The sequence below is a fragment of the Phaseolus vulgaris genome, chromosome 3 (genome assembly GCF_051622355.1).
Source record: "Phaseolus vulgaris cultivar YP4 chromosome 3, ASM5162235v1, whole genome shotgun sequence".
Classification (NCBI taxonomy): Eukaryota; Viridiplantae; Streptophyta; class Magnoliopsida; order Fabales; family Fabaceae; genus Phaseolus; species Phaseolus vulgaris.
In genome coordinates, this window is record NC_143500.1 from 6,838,404 (window position 1) to 6,857,231 (window position 18,828).

General features: G+C 31.5%; 1 protein-coding gene across 17 annotated transcripts; it reads right to left on the bottom strand.

Moving 5' to 3' along the window:
* Positions 1–5,663: 5,663 nt before the first annotated feature.
* CDC48B (cell division cycle 48B) lies at positions 5,664–17,882 on the bottom strand. 17 transcript variants are annotated; one of them, XR_016519440.1, is made up of 14 exons: positions 17,586–17,880; positions 17,089–17,191; positions 16,210–16,364; positions 16,044–16,088; positions 15,230–15,285; positions 14,980–15,129; positions 13,540–13,644; positions 12,910–13,009; positions 11,714–11,995; positions 11,472–11,641; positions 10,443–10,563; positions 6,667–6,754; positions 6,472–6,549; positions 5,664–6,273 (listed from the first exon to the last, which is right to left on the bottom strand). XR_016519440.1 is itself a non-coding variant. In XM_068606425.1 (14 exons), the coding sequence occupies exons 5-14, from the start codon at positions 15,301–15,303 to the stop codon at positions 5,803–5,805; spliced, it is 1,647 nt and encodes a 548-aa protein (XP_068462526.1). In that variant the 5' UTR covers positions 15,304–15,323; positions 16,044–16,088; positions 16,210–16,364; positions 17,089–17,191; positions 17,595–17,882; the 3' UTR covers positions 5,664–5,802. The 17 variants fall into 17 exon arrangements, 13 of the variants coding, with proteins under 13 accessions (XP_068462526.1, XP_068462520.1, XP_068462521.1 ...); XR_016519439.1 differs by having other exon boundaries at positions 17,595–17,860; XR_016519441.1 differs by having other exon boundaries at positions 17,089–17,157; positions 17,586–17,754.
* Between the last annotated feature and the right edge of the window lie 946 nt (positions 17,883–18,828).

An 18,828-nucleotide genomic window follows, 5' to 3' on the forward strand; every position in this document is an offset into this window, starting at 1 on the left:
ATAAAGCAGAACAAACAGCATCTAACGACACATTCTCCTTCCCGTGAAGGAGCGTAGTCTCCAAATGTTCAAATTCATCAGGAAGAGATGATAACAACATCAAAGCCAAATCCTCATCCTCAAACTTCACATCTAAATTCAACAGGTCTGCTACTAATTGATTAAACATAGTGATGTGTGCATTCATAGTAGTACCTTGTTGGTAGTCAAATCGGAACAACCTTTTCTTCATCAGGAGCTTGTTCTGACCACTCTTCTTCAGAAACTTGTCCTCCAATGCCTTCCACAGTTTGTGTGCAGAAGTCTCGTTTTTTACAGCGTACTTCTGCTCTCTGGACAGGCAGGATCGAATAGTTCCGCATGCCAACCGGTTGATGATGCTCCAATCTTTCTCCTCTACCTCTTTTGGTTTCTCTCCTTCAATAGCAATATCAAGACCCTGCTGAAAAAGAGAGTCCAAGACCTCTCCTTGCCACATGCCAAAATGTCCAGTGCCATCAAATATTTCCACCGCCAATATTTTAGGTAAGTTTTAGGTAAGTTCAATTTGTATTCAAAACAAAATTGAAGTGTTAAGGGGAGAGGTAAGTCTTTTATTTATAGATAGATGGAAAGGTTCTGCCCAATCACTAGTCTAGAAAAAAAAAACACTTAAGGTGTTAGCACCTAGTCATATGGAGTCCAACATTGATGAATTTGCTTCCTTTTCTTGGTTTTATAAGCTTCACTATGGAGTGATGAATGAGTTGTGAATTTATTATTTTTGTCTCTTCAATTAGGTTTTTGGCTTCTCTAATGGAGGCAGTTACACCTTGACTTCCATTTGAGCCCTCAACTCTCCAAATCAAGGCATATTTAACACCAAATTGGATCCACTTAAGTATATTTTACAACAAGAAAATCCTATTGATACACGTTTCTACTTTATTTTATGTACTTTTATACGTATTTATAAGGCTAAAAATAATTGGACAAGAAAGTCAATATATTACTCTCCATAAAAGGAGAGACTTCTAAGGTCCTTCTTCCTTTGATCTTCTAGCCATGACCCTTATCAATGACCCAATCTGCATCTTCTTAGATGGTCCTCCATCACAAGGTCATCCTCAGTTGCATATCAGGAGTTTTAATAAATAGTTCCCAACTAACCCCCTCCTCCATAAGATCTCACATCACCCGAAAAATCACAATGAAGAAACACAATGTCTAACAGGATTCAACATTGTTCTAGTACTGTTCATCACTATGGAGATTGAAAATGAAGGTGTTTCTAAATTATATGTGTACTTGAAGGTGTTCAAGATTATTTGGTCTCTTAAGTTTTAAAAAAATAAATTTCATGAAGTACACATTACATTATTAAACAATGCTTGGTCAAAAACATACAAAAAGTCATTATTGTCCATGATGAACCTTTAGTTGCGTCAGGTTTTCAAAATTAAACTAAGTTTCCATATTGTGCTATATGATCAACATAGTTCAGTTGAGATAACATGTCATGTGTAAATCATTGTATGTAATCTTTCTTTCACAAATTAACAAATGGGGGAAGGTTAAAATTGAAACTGGAAAATAAAATAAACTGAAAATTAGAGTAGAGTGAATACTAGACCGTCTATAGAATATTGTCTGAAAAACCAAATAGCAACATTCGAGAACCAAAATGTAAATGACAGAATATTAAAAACATGAAAGTAAATTACAACATAAACTAAAAACAAGAGAAATGTAACAAAAATAATGAATTGCTACTATTACATTGGCTAGTTTGCAATCACGTGCTAGACTATTTAACGATTATTATACATAAAGTAAAATGATTTGTGCAAAATTAAAATGACTTATGCAAAAAAGTCTATGTACAACTGTTATACCATCTAGTCAACAATCACTTACAAAATTGTCTAGCGGTTTTACATAGAGAAAATGAAAAAGAAAGGAACAAGCTCATTAAACGTAAATTGTAGAAAAGTAAATGAAAGAAAATTGAATTAAAAAGTAAAGTAAAGTGTAGAAAATTAAAGTGCATGGAATGTAAATAGCAGGAAAAGTAAAGTGTAGAAAATTAAAGTGCAGAAACGTAAAACGGAGCATTATTGTTTATTGTTAGAAGAGAATTATATTTTATTTTGTACGATAAACATTTATTTTGTACGATAACCATTTTATTCTTATTTGCTTATGTTTCAACTTTCCTTAAGTGTGCCTAGGCTTTTACGAGCTATTCAATTGACTCTTCAAGTAGGTAATAAGAACCAACGTTTGTGTTACTCAAGCCGACATTCTCGCTTCCGCTTCGTCCAGCACTGCTCGCACAGGTCCTTCCCTCTAAGGCGGAATGCTCCCCTACCAATTTAATTTGACATCCCACAACTTCGGCAGATCGCTTAGCCCCGTTCATCTTCGGCGCAAGAGCGCTCGATCAGTGAGTTATTACGCACTCTTTCAAGGGTGGCTGCTTCTAGGCAAACCTTCTGGTTCCATTTCAAAATGTTTATTATCTCTTTCTGAATCAAACATGAATCTTTCGATTCATTTGACTCTCACACTCAATTACTTATTGAAAATTTACCAATTTTTCATGTGATGATTCTCTATTCAACAAGGTGAAATAAATTATCAAATATAAACGGAGGACTCTTTTGACTAAACAAATATATGTCAACAAAGTTTTTTTTTTATTCAAATCCAAAGAATTATTTTTAATTTATACGTCATACATCGATTAAGCATTGTACGAAAAATTTGAAAGAGAAAATAAAAGAAGAAAATAAAAGAAGAAAACAATTGAGGAAGTAGAAAACTTGATTTGGTGGCACATTCATAAAGAATGAGCAAGCTTCATAAATGTTGCGAGAGATAATGATAACAATGAAAGCAACTTCCAACTTTATTAATATTTTTTTAATAAAGATAATATAACAAAATTAAAAATGTTGAATCGTTTCTAAAAAATTAAAAATTATATTAAATTTTTAAAAAAATTCAAAACTAATAATATAAAAATTAAAATGATAATTAAGCCTATTTTAAAATATCTTAATACAAATATTGACTATTAAAATATTTATCCATTTCACTTTTTTTTTTAAAGAAAATATGAAAAAATTATATACACTTTATGCCCTTTTTCCTGTCCATTAATTTTTTTTAATGATATAAAGCTACTTCTGATCAAGTTGTGGTAAATAGGACGAAACTCTTAAATTTTAAAAGTTTTTTTCAAATTGTACTGAACTAGTTGAACTATCATCTCTTTGTTTATGTTTATTGTAGAAGTAGAATTATATTTTATGTTGTAGGATGACCATTTATTTTGTAGGATAACCATTTATTTTGTACGATGACCATTAATTTCCAATATGCTTTCATCTCAACTTTTCTTAAGCAAACCTAGGCTTTTTCAAGTTGTTCAATGGACTCTTCATGTAATTCTTCTGAGTTTCTAGTAGTTCTCCATATTTTCTGTTTTCTGTTTTCTATTATCTAATTTAAAGACTTATTTTTAATTTATACCTACGTTATTTATTGGATTACACATTGTACGTTGATCATTTACTTTATACGGTAACCATTAATTTGTTTTACACAGATTATTAAACTACATACATTAATCTATTTAACTTCATTAATCTTTATACATCTCTTTCCCTTATTGATTATTAAATATTATTATTATTATTCTTTACGATATGCAATACTTTTTTAGAATTATTTTTAGATCATATATTTCAAGTTGTTCAATGGACTCTTCATGTAATTCTTCTGAGTTTCTAGTAGTTCTCCATATTTTCTGTTTTCTGTTTTCTATTATCTAATTTAAAGACTTATTTTTAATTTATACCTACGTTATTTATCGGATTACACATTGTACGTTGATCATTTACTTTATACGGTAACCATTAATTTGTTTTACACAGATTATTAAACTACATACATTAATCTATTTAACTTCATTAATCTTTATACATCTCTTTCCCTTATTGATTATTAAATATTATTATTATTATTCTTTACGATATGCAATACTTTTTTAGAATTATTTTTAGATCATATATTTATTCTAGTTGAAATGTGATAGTTTCCGACACAATCAAAATCTATGTTGTTAAGTGGTAGTATGTTTATACCTAAAGATGAGAATAAAGTAAAAATATAATTGAAGACAAGAAAACTTAGTAGTGGTAGCATTTTGCAAGTCTTGAATTCTATTTTTCTTCTCTACGAGCATCACCTTGTTTTTTAGAAAATTTTGAATTTTATTTAAAGATGTAAAATATTATTTACAAATTTATCATTACCTATTATTTTAAAAAAATTGAATAATAAAATTGAGTTATTTTTTTTTAGAAATAAACAACTTTCACATAATAGAGTTTAATTAAGCAATTTAGAAGTGCGATTTGTTTGTTTTGAATTCAAAAAATTCTTAAATTTTGCTATTTTAATAATAACATGGATGAATTTCACTATTTTGATAAAAAGAGAAGGGAGAAGAAAAGCCTTAGGAATTAGAAGCAATTTTTAGAAATGACATTTTATAAACCTTAAGGTAAGGGAAACTTAATGGTGATGTGACATTTTAAAATTTTAAACTCTTAACTGGATAATAACCAAATACTATATCATCTTCTTACATTTTTTTTTTCTATAAAGACTTTAATCTTACTTTTAGGTGGCCCTCTGTTGTCTATATATTTCTGATATATATATCATATTAGTAACATTTTTAGTTAATTTTTTTTTATAAATTTTATAACTCATTAATGTGTGATCCTATAGTTATAAATCTAGATATCGAAATTTTGAACTTTAAAATAAAAATAAAAATTAACATTTTTCTATAAAATTTATAAATAATAGATATCAATTTAGAAACTAATTCATAAATTTAATTTATAAATTTAGTTTTTAGTTTTCATGTGGACGAAAAATTATGGATGTGAAAAAAGAAATGGCACAAGAAATCTATTAAGCTATGAGGCCAACTAAAAAATTGTAAGGGGCATTGCATTCTGCACCCCATATTTTTAAACCTACACCCCGTGAGAGGGTGAAATGACAAGCCTATATTTGAAAAAATACATTATAGATTAAATATTTTAGTTTATATTTCTAGATTTATAAAATTCCTTTGAAAATATACCTAATGTGTTAACACAGAATTGCGTAATCCGATAACAAACTGAAATGCACATTCCGAAATGTATTTTCAAATCCAAAAATACATTTCAGAATAGCAGAATGTATAACAACTTGGAATGCACATTTCGAAATGTATTTTTGATCTAAAAATGTATTTTCAAATATGCATTCTAGAATATATTAATACATTTTATATGGCATATTTTAGAATATATTTCTAAATTCATAAATACATTTCAAAATCACAATCCAATATACTAAAGGATAAAATTGAAAATTCAATTCTTATGGGAGTGGAGAATACTTTGTAGAATAGTTCAATTATTTCAACTTGGTGGCAGATAAAATAGTTCAATTAAAATTAAATGGGTTTGAGACTGGGATATGAAAATGTGGTTTTGGGATTAGAATGGAAAATATATGTTGGAAGGGAAGGAATATTGTTAAAAATATATCTAGAATTGATTAAGTCAATCACTTCCATTCCAATAATCCAAGGAGTTATTGTGGATAAATACCTTTTAATTAAATGCAAAATCACATCTATAAATACCTTTTGAATAACTAACTTACAAATAATATGTATTTAACAAAAGAAATCCTACTATTATCAATAAAAAATGGATTGATCCAAAAACTACAAAAGGAATATGCTTTTCAGGTAGCTATGTGATGTACACTTTGGTCTCCATACATGATATAGTATTTAGCAGCAGCAGCCAATAACAAAGAGCTGACAACCCCAATTTTGACAAAAGACAAAGAATCTGACCTGTTCCTTCTGCCCTTGTCTGCTTTCAAACCTGCTTCAGAGTGGCTAGGCAAAGCTCGAGATGAGGTCTTCATGAAAGATGAGTACGAGTCGATTTCTTCTTTTGTTAACGCTGGTTTTAAAGAACTCTTGGCAATCTGGAAATGGCGGTCAAAAACAACTGCAGCAGATATGTCTTGCCTTAGAGCTACAATTCCAGCTTCCTTGCATAATCCCTCCAATTCAGCACCTGTAAACAGCTCTGTGTCTTCTGCTAGCCTTCTGAGGTCAACATCATGCCCTGTTTTCATCTTCCGCGTATGAACACAAAGTATCTCATATCGACCCTCTAAATCGGGTGGTGGTACATACAGAACCTACCATTTTATAGAAATAAACCAGAGTCAGACAGAATATATTTGATCAACTCCTTTCAACTTGCTGAAATCAATGTCAATTGCTTGGAGTGATTTGTGAAATTCTTCTACTACTGTACATGCACAATCATTGGTATATTTTAACATGTAGAATTGAAGTTACAAGCTGAAAGCATTGTAGAGGGTATTATTTTGCACCTGATCAAAACGCCCAGGACGCATAAGTGCAGCATCAATTGCATAGGGGCGATTTGTAGCTGCTAAAACAAGAATTCCCTGAAATAAAGAAGTATATGGTTAACAGGCAGAAAAGAAGAATTTCAGAAGTAGAGAAAAACGGACGGTTAAAATATCATTAAAACAAACAGCAAAAGAAGAAAAAGGCACACGTACTTTTGCTTCTTCTAAGCCATCAATCTCAGTTAGCAGAGTGGATAAAAGTCTCTCTCCAACTGTAGCACCATTGCTTGAACTGTCACCCCTACAATTAGAAGAATACTTAATATAATTTTATACACTAAAAAATATTAAAAAAAGGTTTCCGTTCCCATCTTGCAAATCATAGATGCACGTAACATTTTTTAAAAGAAAATTGACCAAATACAGTTTAGTTCATGTGGTCTGTCTGATGAATCCCACTTTACAGGATGCTACATATTAACTACTCATTGAGCCACCGAACTTTAGTATTCAGCATTAAAAGATTTGTACCTCAAAAAAAAAGGGAAATCTGATCATGAAATACTACCAGCATGGGTAAACTTGAGAATGAAAATATAAAAAAGAACATTTACGGGATAATTCATCCATCACTCAGTTGATTCATCTACTTATGAGTCCTTACATCAGAGATACAAAGAAGATGTGAAAAGACTACACCATAGATACCTACCACAAGAAACTTTTTAGCTTTCCCAAATATAGAAAAAAAAAAAGTTAACCTATCCCAACAAGTCAAACTATTCTAACACTAACATTTCCTCTCAAGCTAGAGCATACAAGGAACATAAAAAATTGAATTTGAGGTCCTCTCAAGAATTTAGTTAAAATATTTCAAAACTGATCATTGAAGGCAAGCAAATTCTGGGCAAATTTCCTTGGACAAGGACTTCTGTCAAATGAAATGGCTGTCAACTTTTGTGTTTGGTTCTCACTTGAAACACAAGTTTGAAACTAAAGTAAATAGTTTCCTGGTTATCACAGTATATAATCATTTGCTGATTTTCACAAAATTTCAGCTCTTAAAAAGGAATATTTCTATCCACACAAGTGAGTGCCATAAACGTCCAACACTCAACTTTAGCATTAGATTGAGCAACCACATTCTATTTTTTGTTTTTCCAAAAAATAATACCGTCTTCAATGAACATACAATATCCAATAGTGGATCCTTATCTATAGGAGATCTTGTCAAATCAACATCACAACACTCAAACATCTGAATATTTCTCTTATCTTCATATAGCAATCCTTGTCGTGGAGCCTTCTTAAGGTATATGAGGATGCAAATGACAACATTCTAGTGATTAACATGAGGAACCTACATAAACTGACTAGCCACTCCAACTACAAAACACAAGTTAGGTCTAAGAATAGTGAGATAAATAAGTTTCCCACCAAGTCTTCTATATCTTTTTGGGTCTAAGAAAGGTTCACCTTGTTGTGACATTAACTTCTAATTTGGATTCATAACACTATCCATGTGCATACAAGCAATCATGTTTGTTTCCTTTAGGATATCTAAGGCATATTTTCTTTGAGAAATTACAATACATTCCTTTGATTGAGCTACTTTAATACCTATAAAGTATTTAAGGCATCCAAGATCTTTGGTCTAAAAGTAATTGCATAAATGCTTATATAGTTGACAAATTTTAATGGCATCATTTTCAATGATGACTCATCAATGTACATAATTACATACACACATTTCTCATAAAAATTATGACAATAAAAGACAATTATTTGTTTCACTGTGTTTCAGCCTAAAAACTTGTACAATATGCCTAAATTTGTTAAATGAAGCACGTGGAGATTGTTGAGACCATAGAGAGATCGATACAATTTACATACTAAATAACACTTCCCCTAAGCAACAAACCCAAAAGGTTGCTCATGTAGATTTCCTCCTCTAGATCACCATGAAGAGACATTCTTTATATCTAGTTGGAAGGCCAATGGCAAATAACAACCATGAAAAAGAATAGTTGGGCAATGGTAATTATAGCTACAGACAGGTGAAAATGTATCACCATATTCGAGAACGTGTGTATGTGTGTATCCTTTTCCTGCCAATCTTGCTTTAAGACAGTCAATTGTACCATTTAACCCAACCTTAATAGAGTAAACCCACCTACACCCAATTCTCTTCTTTCTAGGTGGAAAAGGAATTAGCTCCCATGTGTTATTCTAGTCAAGAGCATGCATTTCAACAATCAAGGTTTGTCACAATCTAGGATGATAAAGTTCTTCATATACACTTTGAGAACATAGGTATGACAGGAGAAAAATGAAGGAGGCAACAGATGGTAGCTTAGAAAAATTGTAAATAGGATAACAATGACAAGTAGAATGAATACTTTTTTTTCTGAAAAGCAATGGACTAGCCAAGATCTTTATTATCGGGGAGTTGTGAAATGAATAGATGGTGATAAATGACTTGAAAAAGAAGACTCGCCATGTAACATAGAACTAGCCTTTTGTGGTGGTAAGTGACCAAAGGGAACGATGATGATAGTTTTTGTAGACTTAGAGGAAAGGAACTTTGTTTAGTGGTTTGATTTGGAGTGTCATGAGGGTAAATAACAATGGTTCAACTAATCGTACACATAAGTTTTGTTGCACTGAACTAGCATGTTGTAGAGAAGAAAGAAAGAAAGGAGTCTCTTCAAAAGAAAGTGACACTCCCAAACAAATAATACCTTTTAGTTTCTGGATAATAACATCAATACCCATTTTAGAGACGAGCATATCCTAGGAAAAAACATTTGATGGCTCTTATAGACAGCTTGTTCAACCTTGGGACATGTCATGGACAAAAACACACATAATCAGAGACACGGGAAAAACATGATAAAGAGTTCATCTAGAAACAATAATGTATAAGGGAATATGACTTTTAAAAGAGAAAAAGAATATTCTATTTCTGAGTAAGCAAACAATAATAAGAATAGCATCACCCTAGTTATGAACCAGTACATTAACACCAAGCAATAAGGAATGATCAATTTCAACTAAGTTGATGATATTTTACTACTATCCTCTTCCACTATTTAACTTTGTTTGATGATATTTTACTACTATCATCCTCTTCCAAGTGATCATGGAAAGCTTGACCAAGGAACCAAAGCTCAACACATGCAAATCAAGAGAGGTAATATTTTCCATTACACTTTCCCAAAGTAATTGTGGGAGTCCCAAAAGGAAGATGTTTTAAGGGCTGCACTTCAATGGTGGTGGGAAACTAGAAACAAAGGTTGAAACAAGGACAAGGGATGTTGATGAAACCTGTGAAGGAGACGCAGCATTACTTCAATGACCAGAGGCTGGAGCATGGCTTTCATGTGCCTGGTTGGAGTGTAAAAAGAGGTGGTGTGTGGAAGCAATTTAGCCTTTGCGACTTCTTGGGTTCTCTGTTGCTTGGCGAGATGCGCTAGATTTGGTACTCAAAAAATGGTGGTCAATGGAGGGAGGTGACAAAAAATGGAGGCCAAACAGTGGACAATGGGTTCTCTGTTGCTTGACGAAACAAACCAAACCTAGTGCTTGCAAAAGAAAAAATAATGGTGATCAGCAGTTGCTACCAATGGCAGGCAGTGATTTTCTCATCAGACAATGAGACAGAGGTTGGATCGAATCTCTTTGATACCAACTTGAGAATGAAAATGAGAAAGAATGATTCACAAATGATTCATCTCTCTGGAAATTCATGTATTGTACGAGTCCTTACACCAAAGATACACAGATATGAAAAGACTACAGCTATCTAGGTAATAGATAGGTACCCCAAAAGTAACCTTTAGCTTTGCTATAAATAGACAAAAGATAATTTAACCTATTCTAACAAGTTAAACTACTCTAACACCAATAGGTAAATTGCTCAGAACAAAAAAAAAACAATGATGTTACTTTTTTCTATAATATATTTCAAATAAAGAAATTTTACTAACCGTTTGGCAGCTACCACATCAGCCTCGTCAAAGAATATTATACTGGGTGCTGCAAGGCGTGCTCTCTGAAATGTTTTGCGAAGTAAAGCTTCCCCCTCTCCAACATACATCGAATACAATTCTGCACCACTAATTCATCATTCATTACTTGTAAATTTTTCCATTATTTGAAAACCAAATTCTTATAGGAACTGAATTGCCAAAAAATAGATGTAAAGAAAAAAATACATATTCACAGAAATCAGAATGTTATTGTAAACTATAGGAAAGAGAGACATTAAGTTGGAACCATATCTTTCTGAAACAACACTGATGCTTTATTTATAGAAAAAAAGGAATCAATGCAATAAATAGACGAGATTTTATACCGTCTAATAATAAAGATATGATATGGGAATAAATAAAAACATTTCTAATAATACATATATAATCTAGATACAGATATTCTTGATTATATAAGATGTGCTCCTCATTTCTATAATTATAACAGTTATAGAACTGTAGAACTAGAAATCTAGAATATATCAAAGCATAGCATCACCAATACAGAAAATAACACAAGTGCTACTAATCAACAGAATGGATGGGAGATGATAGAGGAGGTGTTAACAGGGATTTAAATTTCCAAATAGCTGCCCATAATCTAATAACATTAGTTTACTCATTTATTAAAGACAATTTATTTTGTTGGATTCCAAACTAACTTTGTTCATTTCTTTGGCATGTATTATCCTACAACTCTTTCTTTTTCTTTATTTTATGAAAACCATGCATCCTAGAATGATTTGGATACTCACTAGAAAAAGATTAATTTATATTCAGAGGGAGATCAAAATAATAAGAAGGGTTTGAACATAAAATAGTGGGTCCTAGCACAAAAGAGTGTCTTTCTCTCTACAATGACTATCAGTTCCCTAAAACAAGGAAAAGATCCATTTCATGTTAACCATCAACTTGTGTGTTAAAATGCCAAAACCCAATCTCCCAGACTACAAATATAAAACTTTAAAACATTAAAATTATTAAAACCTTAAGGAAAAGAAAGATGCTTGGGCAGCATGTGCAGCCGCTTTGGCAAGGGTAGTTTTGGAACATCCTGGAGGCCCATGGAGAAGAATTCCACGTACAGGGGATATTCCTAATCTTGAAAATGCAGCAGAATGCTTAATAGGCCATTCAACAGCTTGCTGGAGTTTTTTCTGTTCATGGACAACAGGTATCAATGAAGATTCTCACATTCAAATTCAAATCAAATGCACATTTTAACAAACCTTTATATCTTTTAATCCACCAATGTCTTCCCAAGTCACTTTAGGAATTTCCAGAGTAACACCTCTAGTTATACTTGGACCAACAACAGACCTTGCGTTCTTCCAATCTTCCATTGTTAGACTGAAATTACTAGCATCTTTTGCATTTGAGGATTTTTTTATTGCAAACATGGTGGCTTCACGACACAAAGCCTCCAAATCAGCTCCAACATAACCATTGCACGACGCAGCAATAGACTTTAAGTCAACACTGGGATCCAAGGGAATTGTCTTTGTATACAACTGTAATAAGTTCGTATGAAAACCACATAAATACATGCTATCACACACACTTCAGCAATCAAGACTTCTATGAAATAAGCAAAAAAATAAAACATTTTAACATTGAACTCTCTTCCTAACCAACTGCTCTGAGAAATTACACTAACAAATTTCAGTGGAGAGCCGTGAAAGCTTTCATATATGCAACCCATGCCCCTCATAGATTGAAGTGTGGACAATGCACGATCCCACTTTAATTAGCAAGAAACATTCATGTCCTCAACCATGTCACAATTAAAAATCATTTTTTTCAGCTCAGCCACCTCTTCAACACATCTTGAACACCTCAAACCCGCTTGACCATTACTAAAGAAAGTAAGCTGACACCTATTATTGGTTAAACACTTCCTAGACACTACTGTAATAACAAAAAGTAAAAAAAGAAATTGAAAGAAAACAACTTCTATTATAAATAATGCATGATAATTTTTAGGTTTGTTTCCACAAGACTTAACTAGTTCTTTTAACTATTAAGAAACATGTTCCTTATTTCGAATTCTATTGTGAAGGATGTTATTACATGAAAATGTAATAAATTAGTGTGAATATTATATAAATCTTAATTCTCAATTGAGATTTTTGTCACCTTGATAATATATGAGTGGTGACACCGTGTTCTATAACTTAAGACATTAGTCATGTTCTAGTGTCAATGTTATGTCCAGTATCATTGTCGGAGCCTCATAAGCTATAAATACTTGTGCAATATCATTTTGAAATTATCACTGAAAATCAATTTTTTCTCTCTTCAGATTGTGATTTTCAACATTACATATTGAGAAAGAGGTAAGGACTCCAAAATACCTTGGGGTGGTATAATCTGAATAACCAAATCATCATACAAGAGACAAATATTTTATATCACTAAAAGTTACCTTCAGAATTTGATAGCGGTCCTCTTCATTTGGGACAGTAACTTCGATTTCAGCATCAAAACGTCCAGACCTTCTTAGTGCAGGGTCAATTGCATCCACTCTATATGCAGAAACCAGATACAGGAAATTTATCAGGGAAAGTACTCAAACACCAGATCAGGTGAATGACTTTAAGCAGTGTTAAGAAAGGCCTGTATTATATTATTAAATCCATAAATTTAAAAAAAAAAACCCATGAAAATAATGAGATAAATTCACAGGTTCCAGACATCATCAAAAAATAGAGGATCAAATTTATAAAAGAATATCACATATCAGCACAGCGCTGTTAATGACCGATCAACATACAGAAAACAACTTAAACCACCCACTGTTCTTATTAATCCATCAGGAGGAAAATTACAACAACTTCAACCACTCACTGCTCATAAACAATAATAACTTCTTCAATGGCATGCTATGAAAATTTTAAAGTAGTAGTGACATCAGGTTTCTAAACATAGTTTACAGGTTTAAAAAAGCTGGGTATGGGTGAACATTGAATTTCATAAGAGAACCAATTTGCATTCATTCCCAATAGTTTATATTTCTAAAGATTCATAAATAATTATTGAGAACGCAGCAGCTAACCTGTTAGTTGATGCAACTACAACTACATCTGGTGCAGAAAAGGCTGGCTTATTTGAGTCCATCAGAGTAAATAGTTGAGAGGCAAGTCGAACATCTTGCTCCCTTCTGCATGTAGACAATTTGAAATAATGTCATCAGTGAGATTGCTACATGTATAAATAAATTCCTACTAAACTGTATAATTACCCTAATAAAACTCAAAAAATTCACCAGATCCAGACCCACATGTTTCACTTTATAATATGAAGGAACAAAATATTGTACAAATGCAACAGAAGTTCAAGACAACTTCATACAACTGGTCCAGAAATAGCAGAATAATACGTATTATTACTGAAATTCTGCAACTTGTATCAGTATGGTATGAATAAAAGAGATAAGTTTATAGGGAATTAGTAGAGAACTCCTCCACACTCAATAAAACACAGAGACAAAGTATATAGAATATCCCAGCAACTCAAGATGCCCGTTCTCTCCTACCCTGTCCCAATCTATTCTTCTCCAATAAAAACCTCAAATAGAAGTCACATTTCTAAACAAACAAAAGAAACTCTTCATTATCATCACTTAATACACTTGACCTGGAACATCCAACACTAGCCCATTTATTGCCAATGACAACAAAGGAAACACCATACTGAAAACTTTAAATAACTTTTTAAAGGATATCCATTAAATGATTTTAATATTTCACTCCACTCATGACTATTTTTAATATGCGTGTGTAGAGGGGATCCGCTTACTTTAGGAATAACTCATACACTTAGTCTGCTTATTATCACATTATAAATATTAAATTTCATCAACCAACCATTGAATTCTATCTCATTACCTCAATGACCATGTAAACCAATGTTACATAAATTCGACCTTTATAGGTATGTAAATCTTAGATTCAATATTGACCTCTTTTCATTACAATGAAGTTATTTCATAAAGCATCAAATAGATTTAAAATTTCATAATTGCTTTTGTAAATTTAAGCTACTTGATGAAAATATTCAATTTTACAGTTGGATTCATGAAATTTGATGTCTACTGTGAGAATATATTAAATGAAGTATCACAACAATTACTCCTAGAGTATGTGAATTTTCCCCCAAAATATATTGACAAAAATAATAACCTAGTCAACAAATATCAATGAAATGATATTAAAATAAAACATTTGAACTTCTGAATTTTGATGACACTCAACAGACAGACAGGCTACAACCTATCCACAAATCAGGCAAATGTAAAATGTTTAGGGTAACACATAACAGATTTAAAACAAGTTAACGAGAGGTAAAATATTATAACAAAGAATATAAATAATGCAAGATTAGAGAGTCTCTCACAGGAGATGTTTTAATTTACATTAGAGAATACCATCATCAAAATTGTGTTCACAGACTAAATTTATCTTATTTAGCAAATATGTCATCAATTGTTTCATACTTGGAATCTCGGCGAGCACACAGTGCATCGATTTCATCTATAAAGATAACCGATGGCTTGCCCAAGGCTACATGAGATGATGCCTCTGAAAAAGCATCACGGAGAATTCTCTCACTTTCACCAGCATGTGCTCTACGAACAGAGTGTGGACTGAAAATACATAAACAGACAAATAATGACAAGCAATTGATCAACGTCAAAGAACTTCCAAACACTAGATCCATTAAACTACATTAAAAAAGAAGAGTACCTGATAATTGTCAGATGTGCCCCACACTCTCGAACAACTGCTCGTACCAAACTTGTCTGAATAGAATTCACCATACAGGTAGAGATATAACTAACTTTACATTCACAAACCAAGCAAAATGTAAGTTTGACTCATAACATGATTGCACCATATTAAGACATCAAATCCAACCCTGTATTTTTTTTGTCTATCTGTTTTTTGTCATTTTCATTTATTCCCATTGACAAATCTTGCCTTTATCCCTTCAACAACAGTCCAGGACTTTACCAACAGATTGTCTATAATTGGTATCTGTTAAACGCTAGGGAAGAAAGAAACATTGAACTGAAACCATGTGTTTCTGAAACAGCACGAGTACTTTATTTATATTGAGTAAAAGGAATCAATACAATAAAAAGAGAATATTTTATATCCTCTAATAACAAAAGATGTTATACAGGAATAAATAAAAGTGTTCCTAATAATATACATATATAATCTACATCGAGGATCAACTCCTTATTTCTATAACTATAACAGTATATTGTGTTATCAACATGAGGGCTATATTCATGTACTAATCAGACTGGTCTCAGTGGATTGTTGTCAACCCGCTCAGATTATGATGTATGATAAGTACCCAAACCCAAGTAACCTAATGCAAAATGGAGCAGCTGATCTGGTAGCTACTATGCTTTCAACTATACTAACTACAAGGAATTATGTATAATTAAATAAACAGAAAAGGCTACTTGGAAAATAAACAAAAAAAATTGCAGTATATTCTCTGTTCCATGTTAAGTTAAAAAGGGGATCATTTTTCAAAAGAAATCACCTTTCCAGTGCCTGGTGGACCGTACAGCAGCAATCCTCTGGACCACTAGAAGAAAATAAAATAAATAAAATAAAAACAAAGGGACAAGATTCATTGACAGTTACAAAGAACAAGACCCACAGATTAATAGAAGAAAAAACATACTGAACAAAGGGAAAAATTGAACCTTAAGGCCAAGCTTCTGTGCCTCTTGAGAGAAGTGCATAGGGAATATGATGAGTTCTCTAAGGGCCTGAAGAGCTTCAGTGTTGCCACCAATGGCTTCCTCGGCTCTCCAGTGATTGTTGTTGTCACTTCTGTTGCTGGTACAGCTTTCCATCTCTGCACAAATAACAGGCTGATGAGTGAGGTGGACAAGTCAAATATTTGCCTTGGAAAATCAGGACCCAAACCAGTCCTTAACTGATTCATTGTGACCAGGATAAGTTAGGCCACATTTTAAATATCATTGGCAGTGATATAAAACTCAATCCAGTCATCGATTCAATCAAGTTATTGGATTGTTGATTCAACCAGTGAGTCACAAGTTAAATGGGACATGTATTGTGTATGTGAGAGAATCTATTTCCAAAGGGTATTTGGTTTTTAGATCTATCTAATTAGAAACAAGGAAATGGTACAAGTTGCAGCACATTGAACATGAAACAAAAATCTCACAGCGAGTACTTAAAGTAGCAAATAATTTAAACATATCAATACATGTTAAAAGAGCATTCCTGATCCTTCTTCTCATTTCGCCTATTATTCGAAACCAACGGTTCTCATTTACAATACAATTTCCAACTACCAAATGCCAATCATATATAAAGAAACATCACAATCATTTCAGAAAGAAATTAAAATTAAAACACCATGTGACAACTTAAGAGTAATCTTCTAATGAAAAGCATTATTTGCAATTTAATTCTACAGCCATCACAATTGTAGGGAGAGTCATCCTCCATGTTTCAAACACCTCACCAACGCTCAATAACACTAAACAGCAAATAATTGACGAACAGCAGAATAGGACAGGAAATAATGTGGGAAGTGGTGAAAGGCATACCAGAAACACGAGCAGGGCCAACCACAACCAGGAGAGAGACAGTGAAGCTTGTCGTGTCGCAGAGGAGTCCTGTCGTGGACTTATAAGTTTCAGATAGATGAAACTTACATGAAATGGAATGAAACAGATGAGATTATGGATGGAGACACAGGAGCAGAAGAGAGAATAGCAGCAAATTGCTTAAATAAAATTGAATTAAATGTCAAAATTGTTATTCATTTTAATTTCAATATTCGTTATTCCTATGGCGGCCAAGTTCAATGAATTGCATTTCTTCACCATTTTCATAACAAATATTAAAATAATTGTAGAAAAGAAAATAGTTAGCAAAATTAATCAGTCTTAGTAAATAAGTAGCTGAAACTCTAATGGGTTTTCAATATTCTACACATCACCATGTCAGAAAAACTATGGAAAAACAGATAAAAGTAGAAGAAAATGAACCATAGCGTGGATGAAATTGAGGGTACTGAGTGCTTTGTTAACCGAAAATTCACCTCACATACTTTCTTATTCAAACGGTGCAATTCGCATGTCACTTCCTTCAGTTTCGGTGGATGAATCGATTGCAAGCATGGTGAAGCGGTAGAATTCGTTGGTTCTTAAATTGATTCTGTCGGTGTCTTCAACCTATACAATGGCCAGCTTGAAACTGTGAACTGAGTTATATTAACCCCTTTTTACAGCATACTTCACAAAACCAAGAAACCCTAATTTTATTAAAAGAGTTATAACATTTTTCTCTCTCATCTATCTGAGACTTACAAAGACCAAAGGATATTTATTTATTATGTATGAATTTTTGTTAGTCCTCCACTTATATTTCATTTTATCCCCAACTTATTTATTTTATAATAATATAAAAAGAGGATTATTCTCTTTGGTTTAGACTGATATTCTTGAATAATTGAAGTGTGTATATTTATTTTTAAATTATCAGTAATTTTTTTATTTTATCGTATAATTAAAACATTGTCTTTGTATTTATTAAAACAAACCATATATTTATATTGAAAATATAAATGTACTAATAATAATATTATTTATTTAATTTAAATATTAAATATTATTATATTAAATAAAAAAATGTGAGACGCGCTGACTTTTTTTCTATCACTATTTTTACTTTTATTTTTTTATTTAATATATTTTTTTCTATATCTAATATCTTTTTATTTTTATTTTTCTATTTAGCATCCTTTTATTTTTATTTAAAAAAGATAGCACAATTTTCACTTTTAAATATTAATAAAATTATAGTTAATTTAAATATTTATAAAATTAAAATAGAAGAAAAAATAAATTTTGAAAATTTAAAATTAAATGTATAAAAATTTATGAAAAAATATCAATATAAAGATAATAAAATAAAATATTTTATAGGTATTTTTATGTAAATAAATATTATGTATAAAATAAATGTAAATCCCAAACCATAAAATGCTAAACTCGATTTCTCAAACTCTAAGTCATAAACTCTAAACTTCCAACCCTAAATCCTAAATATTATAAAAAAATATTATATAATCATATTTATTATTATAAGTTAAGACATATATTTAAATTCACTAAAATTTTATAAATATTTAAAAATTATTCTTCTCATTTTTAATTAAAATTTTCAAAACATTTTTTACTTAAAAATGTTTTTAAAAAGTATTTTATTTTATTTTATTGATTTTAAAAAAAATTATTTTTTATTTACTCTAGACAAAGAAATAAAAAATTATAAAACAAAAT